This window comes from Artibeus jamaicensis, unplaced genomic scaffold (genome assembly GCF_021234435.1).
Source record: "Artibeus jamaicensis isolate MK-2021 breed Jamaican fruit bat unplaced genomic scaffold, CSHL_Jam_final contig_482, whole genome shotgun sequence".
In the NCBI taxonomy this organism is placed as follows: Eukaryota; Metazoa; Chordata; class Mammalia; order Chiroptera; family Phyllostomidae; genus Artibeus; species Artibeus jamaicensis.
This window is the reverse complement of record NW_026521857.1, coordinates 523,891-538,608: the sequence shown is the minus strand read 5'-3', so window position 1 is coordinate 538,608 and position 14,718 is coordinate 523,891. Positions and strand designations below refer to the sequence as shown.

General features: G+C 38.0%; 1 protein-coding gene across 1 annotated transcript; it reads left to right on the top strand.

Moving 5' to 3' along the window:
* The first annotated feature begins 13,246 nt into the window (after window positions 1–13,246).
* On the top strand, window positions 13,247–14,461 carry LOC128627896 (ubiquitin-conjugating enzyme E2 variant 2-like). Its single transcript, XM_053668246.1, has one exon. The coding sequence runs from the start codon at window positions 13,421–13,423 to the stop codon at window positions 13,736–13,738; it is 318 nt and encodes a 105-aa protein (XP_053524221.1). The 5' UTR covers window positions 13,247–13,420; the 3' UTR covers window positions 13,739–14,461.
* The last annotated feature ends 257 nt before the right edge of the window (window positions 14,462–14,718 follow it).

Below are 14,718 nucleotides of genomic sequence, written 5' to 3'. Positions count from 1 at the left end.
CATTGTGGTGGACCCTCAGGAGAATCAAAGCAGGTGGCTATGTTACACAAAGCACATGGTGCAGCTGTGCAGATATTTGATAACTGAGAATGTTGTCTTCAGAACAGCCTTAATTTAAAGTTTCAACTTTGATGTCACCTGACTGTGACATCTTGGAATATACGTTGCTTTTATTTTGCCATTTGTAACACATTTTTATAAAGTGTGACAAGTTGTTTTTTAAAAAGCTTTATCCTAAAATGATTCAACTGGTTGAAAAACTACTCATAAAATATATATACAGCACACTAATTTACGACTCATTAGTAGTGCCTTTCAGAAGTATCTTAAATGTAGAACAAATAGCTTTATTGTATGCTAATGGTGTATCCTGACCCAGTGAAGCAAGCCCCTTTGGGGACTTTTTATTGGGGGTGGGAGCCACAGGGTATAGCTTTTAGCCCATGGCTCCCCACAGAGCAGGGAGACCCTACTTGGGACTTCTCTTGCATCAATTTGCAATCAAAGCCAGAATTGTGTGGTTTGAAAAGCAAAAGGCAAGAAAACAAAAGAAAAGAAGACAAACAAAAACATAGAACCCTCTTCATCAGTACCAGGAATAACCTGAATCAGGCTCAAATTCATTAATTAAATCATTAATCCCACACTTCCTCTACTCAAGGCAATGCCAGTTATACAGTCACCAAAAATTGTTTTGCATTTCAGCAACCTTTTGCCTATTCATGCAACAAAAACTTTCAGTCTGGAGGTTATATATAGTTCCATAAAATTAGTGAAAATAGTGTCAGACAGTTTCTCTGAAGGGCTAGTATTTGACCTGACAGGAAGAATGGTAAGATTATGTTTGAACAGAGTGGAAGGAAGGAAGATTCTAGGCATGGATATTAACAACAGTCAAGCTAACTGGACAGAGAACAAGGCTACTTAAAAAAATGATTGCCATCTCTTTAGACTTCAGTATGGAGAGTTATGGAAGTGTTATGAGATGATCCCTATGGTAACTGGGATCAGATTGTGGAAAGCCATATGGGCTAATTTTAGAGCTTTCACTTTATCCTTTGGCTGCTGAGAACTGTGGACTGATGATGGATAGGAGAAGGAAAAGAAGGGATGGACCGCTAAGGTGGTGCTGTTCTTGTCTGTGAATGGTGGTAGTGGGATGGAAAGGAAAAAATGTATTTGACAAAGGTTTTAAAAGAACAACCCCCCAACATGGGTCATCTTAATGAAAATGAGGAATAAAAACAAGGAAGTGTTAGAGGTATAAGAGTTTGATGAAGAGAATAGTAGTACATTGAAAGGAATAAAGGGAGCTGATTTATTTTTAAAATTTTACTCATTTTTGGAGATAGGGGGAGGGAGGGAGAAAGAGAGGGAAAGAAACATTGATGTGTGCTTTCCTCTTGGTCGCACCCAAGAGGACCAGGCCCACAACCCAGGTATGTGCCCCAACTGGGAAGCAGACCCAGAGACCCTTTGGTTCACAGGCTGATACTCAATCCACTGAGCCACACCAGCCAGGGCAAGGGAGCTGATTTGGAAGGAAGTGCTAAAGGGTATGCTTCTTACTTGGACATGGCAGTTTTAAACAGTAAGACAGGTTGAATTTAATGTGAAGCAGAGAAGATGGATTACTCCTCTGAGCAAGTTATCATGTAGAAAGAAGTAAAAAGCTGAAAAGATTGTGGACTGAAGCTTGTAGGTTTTTTTAAACAGAAAAAAAAAATTACAGAAATGTCAGAAAACCAGGCTATTGCATGCAATGTTTTGAAAGTTCAAGTGGAGAAAGTTTTCAGAAATAATGTGTACTACCAATAGTGAAAGAGACTGAGGACTAAATTAGGTCTTTGGCATGTCAAATCATAAACAATGCTAACAGATAGTAGCAATTAGTTCTTATAATGTGCCTGAGATGCTAACATTTTTTATGTGTGTTAGCTCATTTACTTCTTAACTTTATAAGACAGGGAATATTATTATCCCCATTTTACAGATAAGGAATAGTGAGTTAAGCAGATGTTGAGCAACTTTCCCACTGCTGAGAAGTGGTGAATGACATTTAGACCCAGTGAGTCTGACTCCACAGCCCCCTTGGTTAATCACCCCACTATAATTCGGCTTCCAGAAAGCTTCCACTCTCGGTCCCCACCAATACCTAGTAGTGTCCAGTTCACCTAACTCTTCCCAGTGGTGGCTATTAACCTTTTTAGTCTTTGCCATTTTATAGGTAAATAGGTCATCTTTTAAAATAAAATGTTTTACTACCATTTAATATTTTCCAGCAATTATTTTTTGGCTAATTGTATTCATGGTACAAGTCTCTTTTCCTAAAGTTGATTGACTGGCTTTTCCCAAACATTAATTTATCTTTCCAGATGAGCCACGCAATGGGTCCATTGAATCTTACCCCATACCAAGTTGTGTTCCCTTGAGATATTTGTAGACTTAGTGAAAAATGTCATTGGCACAATATTATGTATCCATTTTATTAAAATGCTTGTCTTGATTTATTGAAATCTGTATGCTTCCTTTATATAATTTTAGAATTTATATACAGGTTCTATGCATTCAAAACTTTTTATTTCTACTCATTTTATATATTAGATGTCTCACTTGTGAATAGATTTTTCCCTGTCTATTGTTTGGGTGACTTTGGGTGACACAGAAAAGCAGCATTTATTATTTAATGTTTGGTTGGTGTGCACTCAGTGAGCTCTTAATATTTTTAAATAGTTTTTCAGTTGATTCTCTCTTGTTCTTTATGTTGATGCTTTTTTTACAGAATTTTAATTAATTAATTTATTTTATTTTAAATATTTTACAATTTAATTATTTTTCAAGTACAGTTTTCTGTTTTTTACTTTCTTCCCAGCCCATCCCCCCAGTGCTCCCCACCTTCCTCCCATTTGCACCCTTCTTAGTTTTTGTCCATGTGTCCTGTGAATCATTCTTCTTTTCTCCTGAAATTCCCTCCCCTCTCCCCTCTTGTCCCTGTCTGCCTGTTCTCAATTTCAGTGTCTTTGGTTACATTTGGCTGGCTTTTTTGTTTTGTTGTTTAGGTTCCTGTTAAAGGTGAGATCATATGGTATTTGTCTTTCACCAACTGCCTTATTTCACTCAGCCTAATGCTTTCCAGTTCCATCTATGCTGTTGCAAAGTGTAGGAGCTCCTCCTTTCTATCTGCTGCATAGAATTCCATTGTGTAAATGTACCATAGTTTTTGGATCCACTCATTTACTGCTGGGTACCTAGGTTGCTTCCAACCCTTGACTATTGTAAATTGTGCTGCTATGAACATTGGGGTGCATAGGTTCTTTTAGATTGGTGTTCAGGGTTCTTAGGATATAATCCTAGCAGTGGAATTGCTTGGTCAAAAGACATATTCATTTTTAGTTTTCTTGGAAAATTCCATACTGTTTTTTATAATGGTTTACCAGTCTGCAGTCTCACTAAGAGTGAACTACGGTCCCCTTTTCCCTACAACCTCTCCAACATTTGTTGTTTGTTGCTTTGTTTATGATAGCCATCCTGACCGGTGCAAAGTGGTATCTCATTGTGGTTTTAATTTGCGTCTCTCTGATAGCTTGTGATATTGAGAATCTTTTCATGTGCCTCTGGATACTCTGTATGTCCTCCTTGGAGAAGTGTCTGTTCAAGTCCTTTGCCCATTTTTTAATTGGGTTGCTTGTCTTCTTAAAGTCATGTAAGTTCTTTGTATATTTTGGAGATTAAACCTTTGTCTGAGGTATCATTGGCAAATATGTTTTCCCATACTGTTGGTTCTCTTTATTTTAATGCTGTTTTATTTAGCCATGCAGAAACTTTTTATTTTGATGAGATCCCATTTGTTTATTCTGTCCTTTATATTCCTTGCTCTACGGGACATATCAGTAAAAATGTTGCTGCGTGAAATATCTGAGATTTTCCTGCCAATGTTCTCCTCTAGGACTTTAATTGCATTATGGCTTATATTTAAGTCTTTTATCCATCTTGCATTTATTTTGGTGTATGGTGTAAGTTGGTGCTCAAGTTTCATTTTTTTTGCACATAGCCCTCTAGTTCTCTCAACACCATTTGTTGGAGAGGCTATTTTTAGTCCATTTTATGTTACTGCCCCCTTTGTAGAATATTAATTAGCTGCAGAGACTTGGGTTTATTTCTGGGCTCTCTGTTCTGTTCCATTGGTCTATGTGCCTGTTTTCATGCCAGTACCAGGGTGTTTTGATTACAGTGGCCTTGTAATACAGTTTGATATCAGGTATTGTGATCCCTCCTACTTTGTTCTTCTTTCTCAAAATTGCAGCTGTTATTCAGTGTTGTTTATGGTTCCATATAAATTTTTGAAGTGTTTGTTCTATTATGTGAAATATGCCATTGGTACTTTAAAGGTATTGCATTGAATCTGTAAATCGCTTTGAGTAATATGGATATTTTGATGATGTTAATTCTTCCAATCCCTGAACACGGTATGTGTTTCCATTTGTTTGTGTCTTCCTTGATTTCTTTCTTTAGTGTTGTGTAGTTTTCTGCATACAGGTGTTTTACCTCCTTGGTTAGGCTTATTCCCAGATTTTTTTTTCTTTTGCTATATTGAACGGGATTTTTTTCTTGATTTCTGCTTCTGCTGTTTCATTGTTAGTATATAAAAATGCCTTTGATTTCTGGATATTGACTTTGTACCCTGCTGTTTTGCCAAATTAATTTATTAGGTCGAGATGTTTTTGGGTGGAGTATATAGGACTTTCCATGTATACTATCATGTCATCTGCAAACAGTGATAGTTTTGTTTCCTCCTTGGATGAAGGAAATTTCCATTTTGAATGCCTTTTATTTCCTTTTCTTGTCTGATTGCTGTGGCTAAGACTTCTAATACTATGTTGAGTAGAAGTGGTAAAAGTAGACAACCTTGTCTTGTTCCTGATCTCAATGGAAAAGATTTTACTTTTAGCCTATTGAGTATGATGTTGGCTGTAGGTCTCTCATATATGGCCTTTATTATATTGAGGAATGCTCCATCTATTCCCACTTTACTGAGTGTTTTTATTATAAATGAGTATTATACCTTATCAAAAGCTCTTTTCGTGTCTGTTGATATGATCATGTGATTTTTGGTTTTGCCTTTGTTTATGTGGTGTATTACATTTACTGATTTATGAATATTGAACTATCCTTGCATCCCTGGGATGAATCCCACTTGGTCATAGCGTATGATCTTTTTGATGTATTGTTGGATGCAATTTGCCAATATTTTGTTGAGGATTTTAGCATCTATGTTCATCAGTGATATTGGCCTGAAGTTTTCTTTCTTTGTTGTATCTCTATCTGGTTTTGGAATTAGGATGATGCTGGCTTCATAAAAAAAATTTGGGAGTTTTCCATCTTTTTGGATTTTTTTGAAATAGTCTATGAAGAATAGGGCTTAGCTCTTCCTTAAATGCTTTGTAGAATTCTCCTGTGAAACCATTTGTTCCAGGGCGAGATGGTCCCATCTGGTCCAGAGCCTGGTCTGGTCCCATCTGGTTTGTGTGATGGGAGTTTTTTGATTACTGCTTCAATTTCATCTGCTGTTATTGGTCTGTTCTGGTTTTCTGCTGCTTCTTCATTGACTTTTGGAAGACTCTATTTTTCTAGAAATTTGTCCATTTCACCTAGGTTTTCAAATTTTTGGCTTACAGTTCTGCATAAAATTTTCTTACAATCCCTTCTATTTCTGTGGTATGAGTTGTAATCTCCCCTCTTTCATTTCTGATTGTGTTTATTTGGGTCCTCTCTCTTCTTTTTTTAATGAGCCTACTTAAAGGCTTGTCGATTTTGTTTATCTTTTCAAGGAACCAGCTCCTGGATTCATTGATCCTTAGAATTGTGGTTTTACTCTCAATGTCATTTAATTCTGTTCTGATCTTGGTTCTTTCTTTCCTTCTACTTGCTCTGGGCTGTCTTTGTTGTTGTTCCTTGAGTTCTTGCAGGTGTAGGGTTCACTTGTTTGTTTGAAATGTTTTATCTTCTTTAGGTAGGCCTGTATTGCTATACACTTTCCTCTCAGGACTGCCTTCATTGTGTCCCACAAGTTTTGGATTGTTGTGAGTTCATTTTCATTTGTTTTCAGAAACTTTTTGATTTCTTTTCTAATTTCCTTCTTGACCCATTCATTGTTTAATAACCTGCCATTCAATCTCCATGATTTTGAGTGTTTGGGGTCTTTTTCTTTGGGGTTGGTTTCCAGTTTCAGTCCCTTGTGGTTGGAGAAAATGCTTGGTATGATTTAAATTTTCTTGAATCTGTTGAGGATCATTTTGCATCCTATCAATTGGTATAGCTTTGAAAATGTTCCATGTGCCTTTGAAAAGAATGTGTATTTAGTTTATTTTGGATTAAGGGCTATATATATATATATCAATTAAGTTTATTTTACCTAGGACGTTGTTCAATGCCACAATATCTTTGTTATTTTCTTTGGAAAATCTGTCCAATTTTGACAGTGGGGTGTGAAAATCTCCTACTATAATTGTGTTGCTGTCAATATCTTTCTTGAAGTCCTCTAAGATTTTCTTTATATATTTGGGTGCTCTTATGTTGGGTGCATATATATTTATGATGTTAATGTCTTCTTGGTGGACTCTCCTCTTGAGTATTACAAAATGACCTTCTGGGTCTCTCTTTATGGCCCTTTTTTTGAAGTCTATTTTGTCTAATATGAATATTGCTACCCCAGATTTTTTTTCTTGTCCGTTTGCTTAAAAAAATTGTTTCCAGCCCTTCACTTTTCATCTGTGTAGGTCTTTTGTCCTCAGGTGGGTCTGTTGTCGGCAGCATATGTGTTGGTTATGCTTTCTTATCCAATCAGCTATTCTATGTCTTTTGATTGGAGCATTTAATTCATTTATATTTAAGGTTATTATTGATAGGTACTTATTCATTGCCATTTTTGTACCTGTGTTCCTCTCTGTCTCTCTCTTTTCCTTCCTTTCCTTAAAGCAGTCTTTTTAGCATGTCTTGCAGGGCTGGTTTGGTGGAGGTATATTCTTTTATACTTCTTTTGTCTCGGAAGCTCTTTATTTGGCCTTCTATCTTGATTGAGAGCCTTGCTGGGAAAAGTAGCCTTGGTTGTAGGCCTCTGGTGCTCATTACTTGGAATATTTCTTGCCATTCTCTTCTTGCTTGCTTCTTGCTTTTTCCAATGAGAAGTCAATAGCTACCCTTATTGGGGCTCCCTTGTATGTTACTTCTTTTTTCTCCATTGCTGCCTTTAAGATTCTCTTTTTATCTTGGAATTTTGCCATTTTAATGATGATATTTCTTGAAGTGGGTCTCTTTGGGTTCCTCTTGATTGGGACTCTTTGTGATTCCTGAATTTGTGTGACTTTTTCTCTCATCAAATTAGGGAAGTTTTCCATTATTACTTTTTCAAGTAGGTTTTCTATCGCTTGCTCTTCTTCTTCTCCTTCTGGTATTCCTATTATTCAGATATTATTACATTTCATATTGTCTTGCATTTCTCTTAATCCCTCCTCATTCTTTCTTAGCCTCTTTTCCTGTTTTTGCTCTCTCTGGGAGTTTTTTTGTGCTTTGTCCTCCAACTCATTTGTCCGATCTTCTGCATCATCAATTCTGCTTTTGATTCCTTCTACTGTGTTCTTCACTTCAGAAATTATATTCTTCATTTCCTCTTGGCCCTTGCTGATAGTCTCTATTTCCTTTCTCATGTTGATACAGTTTGCAGTGAGTTCATTATAACTCCCCTGTAGTTTATGGTAACTCATTGTGAGCTCTTTCAAATTCCTGATAACCAGCGCTTTGAATTCAATATCCGATAGTTGACTTGCCTCTATTTCATCTAACATTCTTTCTGAGGCTTACTCCTTTTTTTTCATTTGGGGATTGTTACTTTGTCTTCCCATTGTTTGTGAGGCCCTTCTTGTGAGCCTCAGCTTCCTAAATTAATCTGTTCTGACTCCCTGGGTTTATGGTGTGAACTTCTGTGGTGGAATGCTTGTAAAATTCAGTGGTGCAGTCTCCTGGGTTATCCTCGTGTTCTAGGCTTCCACCTATTCCATTTTGTGTGTGTGTGTGTGTGTGTGTGTGTGTGTGTGTGTGTGATCAGTTGGAGGGGGAGGAAAAATGGTTTATGACAGCAGGAGAGTATTTTATGATATTTACAGTTACAGCTGGTAGAGAAAATATAGAAGATCTTTAGGCTATCTATAGTGTTAACCATAATCTTGAACCCAACTTGCCAGTTTTAAGAGAGCATGGGCACAAGATAACTTCCTTGTTAGAGTGGGAAGTCTTGTGAGTTGGATCTAGAAAGCAGTGAGGTTGCAGGTGGTCAGATTCTGAGGTAAGGTGAGAGGAAAAGATAGTAAATAGGTGTAGTGTGTGAGCAAATAGAGTTAATCACTCCAGTAATAGAATTCAGGAAACTGTGAAGTGGACTAAGATCTGGGAGATGTGTTGTGAAGTATTTACAGTTGTATAAAACAGCTATTATTTACAATAATATTAGAGCAACAATCATATGACAGACTCTATGTGATCTGGATATCATGAATAGGGGTATAGAACTTTGGGTAGTGTGCTAAATGAAAACAAGTGGCATGAAGTATAGAAAACTGGCAATGCACTGTAGAGGAGAGAACAGGGGAAACCTGTCAAATGATACAATATAACCAGCCAAGGCAAAGAAGCCTATACAGAAAGAGAAGGAATACAAAGATACTATTAAAATATAAAAGAAGTGAGAATAATAATAATAATAATAATAATAATAATAATGTGCAATAACTTGGGGCTTCTCTGCAATAGCAAAGTGAAATTTGTCTCACAGTTTGTACTGTTGGGAAGCCTCTTCTTTGGGTCCAGCTCTGGTCTTTTCACAGTTCCAAGTTGTTTGTGTCACTTGTGGGTAAAAGAAAAAAAAAGGCAGGATAAGGGAGGAAAAACCAATGAGTTTGGAAAGAAAGGAAGAAGGAATAAAACAGAAAAGAAGAAAAGAGAGGGAAAGAGTATTGCAAGATAAAACGATCATAAAATTAAAAAGATAAAAGATTATTTAGAAAAAAATCTCTTGTTGGTTTCAAACGGGTCAAACTGGTTTTTCTGGCTGCAGCAGGCTGAGAGGCTATTGGTGTGGTATTTCTGTGAGCACTCTCCCAAGAGCCAACCCAGAGCCTCTCCCCAGTGCCCCAGGAAGGGGATCTAGGTCTTCTTCATAGAACTCTTTTCTGGGGGTTATCACGGTGGGCTGGGTTGCGGGGTGCGCATGCATGTGCACACCAGCCAGGCTGCCTGAGTCTTGCATGTTCAGGCTCAGACCCATCCCAGTTCTGTGGGGGAGCTCCAGGCCCTCTGCCCAACCTCTGGTTTGCTGCCAGGCTGGGTGGGGAGCAGACCGAGCCGCTGTAGCAGAAGAATTCTTCAATTTACTTTCCAAAAACTTTCTCCTTTAGAAACCCGGCCTCTCAGAACAGCTTAATCCACCAGCCAGATGGGTAACTATCAGAGTCAGAGCCCCACACTGCGCCTCTCAATTCTCCTGGGCTGGCAACCACAGAGTCTGTGGTTGATCTCGGCCCTTTGTCCTTAGTAGCCTCTCTGAAAACTCTAGCAGACAAGTCTCTCCCTGTGCCCAACCTTGCTTGGCCAGGGAGGGAGGGAGCTGATGACCCAGCCCTCTCCCAAGGACCCTTCAGCAGGCCCAGGGCTCCCACAGAGTACTCAGGAGAAGCACCGGGAGCCGGACCTGAGTGCTGGGGGCCAGCCAAGGCAAGGGGCACTGGGCTCCAAGCTGGGCACCCACCTAGGCCACTGCTGCTCCTGTCTTTGCTCTGGTCCCTGAGAGTCTACTGTAGTGCAGCTGTCTCCTTACCATCTGGCTTTCCCATGACCATTACGATTTCTGGTCCCTTATTTTCATATATGCTGGGAAACTGTTGGCTGTTTGTGCTGTTCCTCCATACATTGGCCAGGATTTTCTCCCAGGTGTACGGGGATATGGAATATGCTCTGTCCTACTCCATCGCCATCCTGGAAGACCCCTATTTATTTATTAATTTATTAATTTTGTTTTGGGTTATTTGTTCAGTTGCACCTCTTCAGAAATGTCTTTCCTAACTGCCCTGGTGCAAGACTTTCACTTCTGTTCTTGGCCTTCTTCCTAATTTTTATTATTCCTTGATTATCTTTTTAATGTATTTGTTTATTTTTGGCCTTTTTTCACTAGACTGAGAGCTTCATGTGCTTAGTCATGAAATAAATTAATGAGTTTCAGTTTGGATATGTGATGTTTTCCATTCCTGTGGTACACCTAGGTAAAAAAAAAAAAAAAAAACTTGGGGCTGTTGAAAATATTGGAAGAGGATTCATGTAGAGAATTTATGTTTGGAATAGTTGGGTCTATGAGATTGATTAATCATGAGAAATGGACAGAAAATGAGGGAGAACATCTCCAAAGACATCAGTTCCAATGGCATGATAAGTTTATAGGATCATGCGATGGACACAAGTATGTTTGATTCTTAGCCTGAACTTAACATTTAAGTACATAATTTTTTATAGGAACATAGGCCTAAATATACTGGAGAACATTAAATAATTACATTTTCTTGTATTTTGATATGTATAGTTTTTTCTAACCTGGTATTTATTTTGCTTGTTTTTAAAGAAAAAAAAGCCTAAACATTTTTTAGTGAATGATTATTATAGATAATTGAAAATGCATCTACAAAAAGTTTATTTTAAAACAACATGAGCTTGCTTTTGCAAGAAAATTGTAAAAATGTCTCCTTTTAGTAAGGGTTTCTTCTATATCCCTTACCTAGGTGTTTTCATAACTTCCAACAGGAGGCCTGAGTATGTTTGGCTCTTAAAACAGTGCTAACACACAGGAATATTTGATGAATGGTTTGAAATTACTTAATATTACCATTTATCCTTTATTTCATTAGACATTGTTTTACTTATGGGACAATAATGATTTTGAGATCATTCAAATAAACCTCACAGACTTCTGGTCAAGTTGTTGGCACAGGCAGACATGGCTCCCCTCTTTGTACAAACACATCAAAATTACAAGTAAAGTATTGAACAACCACTACCATCACTCAGAACCATCAGAAATCAAGTTGAATGGAAGTCTGACAATTACGGAATTAAAGAAACCACTTTCATGCAGACTGGTAGGAGGGGTGCAGATGTGAAATGGGCTGGTCCCTCAATTACGTGTGGTGGGTAAAAATTCAGGAGGGATAGCTCACAATGAGGAGTTCTAGCCCCACACCAGGCCCCCCAGCCCAGTGTTCTAGGTGCCAGAAAGTAAGTCCCCACAACTTCTGGCTGCAAAAACCACCAGGGACTGAGCCAGTGCAAGAAACTTCCAGAGCCCTAAACGGTTTCTCTTAAAGAATCCACACACGGACTCAGCTACTCAGACTCACTTCCTCTGAGCTCCAGCACCAGGGTGGCAGATTGAAAGGCATGAATGGTGTAGAAGGAGAAGCTGAAGTGTCTGGCATCAAGGCGAGCACAGGCCATTGTCCCTTTTCTAAACCTTCCCCCCATAGAGCCAGCAAGCTGGTGCCCTACCCGAGACTCCATCAAGCTGGCTAACACTGTTTGACCCACCTTGGAGATCCCCAGAGACTCCACTCCACCCAATTTACTGGCCCACCCAAGCTTCTTGCTTTTTCTTATAAGTGGTGGGCCTTGGCTCAGGCTTCACAACTTCCTAAATCCTCTCAAAGAAGCAACAGCTGGCCTCAGTGAGCTCCAGGTGGGGCACTAGCACCAGCCAGCCTAGATTCACAGCTTGGCTTTGCCTGGGAATCTTTAAGCCCAGCACAAGTAGCAGCCATCTCAGGTTGCTTTATAGTTCAGGCCAAGAAAAAAGAGGGGGATGCTCACCTTGGCCTGCAACACCTGGGAAGCCCCAGGGCCAGTGCACCCAGTGGACAGTTGCACACCACGTCAAAATATCACTGCCATGCTGCTGTACAACTGATCTTCCACAGAGAGTGGAGGTTGCTGGTAAGTTGTCACAGCCAGTTCTTGCAGCTGACTGCCCTGAGTACATCCCTCCCGTTCATCTGCCAACAGCAAACAATGCTCAACCACAAGAGGAGAGTATATTCAGCCCACACAAAGGGTGAACCTCCAGCACCCAGCTTGGGTGAAAGGGGAGGCTGTGCCATTGGTCCCTACATGACACCTACTACATTAGGCCACACTAGCAAGTCACGGAGTTAAAAGCAGCTCTGCCTAATGCATAGAAACAAACACATGGAGGTTGAGAAGGTAAGGAGACAAAGAAACATGGCCCAAATAAAAGAACAGATCCAAACCTTAGAAAAAGAGCTAAACAAAATGGAGATAAGCATCTATCAGAGGCAGAGTTGATATTTATGGTTTTAGTTATAGTATTCTCATTTACTTGTTACCATTTGTTTTGTTTTGTTTTGTTTTGTTTTGTTTTGTTTTAAATATCATGAACACTTCAGCAGCTCTCTGGTCTGAGTCTCCTGCACTATGGTATGTATAAGAAATTTTAGAAATATTTTTACCAAAATATTAAAAGTCATTATGTCAGGGTATTGAATTCTGAGTGATTTTATTACAGTTTTTTATATATTTTTACTTTTGTTTGTACATCCTTCATGTGTATGATTGTCATGAAAGTGGCTGGGGACTTGAAGTTGAAAGAAGAAAATGACTTTAATGAGGGAATATAGGATTCCTTTTAGTAGGAAGTTAGTAGAAAAATTAGTCAGAAGGTAGTTGCTTCATTTACTTTTCACTGACTTTTTAGATGGTCTCATACTTTAGCATTGTTGAAATTGTATTTTTTCTTTATGATTTTTGTTTATTTCCAGGTATTGGTAAGTGACTAAAAAAATTGGATGAGTTTAAAATTTCTCACAGTATATATTTTTAAAGGTATAATTGATATTTTTATATTAGTTTAAAGTGTAACATATAGTGATTAGACATTTCTATGCCTAGTATGAGCTCACCACACTAAGTCTAGTCATTGTCTGTCCTTGTGCAAAGTAATCACACTATTATTGACTATATTTCTTTTCCTCTTCTTGCTCCTCCCTCCACTTCCTTTTCTCTCTGGCACCATAAGTGTGTTCTTTGTTGCTATGAATGTGTTCCTGTTTTGGTTTGTGTATTTGGAGTTTTAAAAATTTCCATGTATATGCGTCTGGGTGCAGGAGAAGATGGCGGTCTCCACAGGTCGGTTCCCAGGCCGGGCTAAATGATTTCCCACTTCGACCAGGCTCTGCCCCACTGTCTGCTGCTGGCAGCTGGGCGCTGACCATGAGTTAAAGTTCCTTGTAATTTTCGCTTGTTGGAAGAACTTGAAGAAGGACAAAAAGGAGTAGGCGATGGTACAGTTAGCTGGGGCCTTGAAGACGATGAAGACATGACACTTACAAGGTGGACAGGCATGATTATTGGGCCACCAAGGACAAATTATGAAAACAGAATATATAGCCTGAAAGTAGAATGTGGACCTAAATACCCAGAAGCTCCTCCATCAGTTAGATTTGTAACCAAAATTAATATGAATGGAATAAATAATTCCAGTGGAATGGTAGATGCACGGAGCATACCAGTATTAACAAAATGGCAAAATTCATATAGCATTAAAGTTGTACTTCAAGAACTAAGACGTCTAATGATGTCCAAAGAGAATATGAAGCTTCCACAGCCACCAGAAGGACAAACATACAACAATTAATTTTAGTGGATCTCAAACTTGTCTTAAATCAACAATCTTCTATTTGTGTTAATGTCTTGATTAAATATCACAATGCAAAATACCCACACATTAAGTAAAAGAATTCCATCTGGTAAACATGACCTGGACATTTGTAAGAATATATTTAATATATGTATATGCATTATGTTTTCAGGTAACAGAAGGAAAAATGCAGCACATTTGTTTTTATGGCACTGTCATGTAGACATAAACCTGCAGTACTCAAAATAGAATTCAGGTTTATAAAATGAAAGTATGGTGAAAAGTGTCAGATAGATGTGGTAGAAGCATGTGTGTTTCTAAAAATCTCAAGAAGGAAAAAGAAATGGCATGCTTTATCCATCTTGCTTAGTGAAAAGAGCTTCAGTTTAAATTATCTGAAGTAGCAGGTACAATGAATATTGTCAAAATTGTTTTAATTTTCAAAGTAGTGTGAATGCTGACTACCAGTAGTATCAAAAATATGTTAAGGATTGTTTTGATACCTGCATTTATAATAAAAAATGTCATGGGGAAGGTTGATGAATTTCTGTTAAAAGCTATTTCTGTACGTTACATGTAACATACATGACAAATATTTGTTTACAGTTTTTGACAGATATACATTTAAGTTTAAGTGAAATCAGCAAAAAGGAAATAAGTATGGATATGTGATTTTTCGTATTAAAGTTAGTCTTAAAATGTAAATAAAATGTGGATTGTGTCCTCAAAAAAAAAATTTCCATGTATAAGTGAATTCATACTATTTATTTTTTTCTGTCTAACCTATTTCACTGAGTGTAATATACCCTAGGGCCATCTTGGTTATTGCAAGTGGCAGGTTTTGATTTTTTTTTATTGCCTAACAATATTTCAGATGTGTGTTTGTGTATATTGTTTTTGTGTGTCATATCATCTTTATATGCATATATATATAATATACGTGTGTGTGTATATATATATATGTATATATATATATA

Bases quoted from the DNA above. Each gene is read 5' to 3' on its own strand.
- LOC128627896 (XM_053668246.1), top strand. From the start codon at position 13,421: ATGACACTTACAAGGTGGACAGGCATGATTATTGGGCCACCAAGGACA.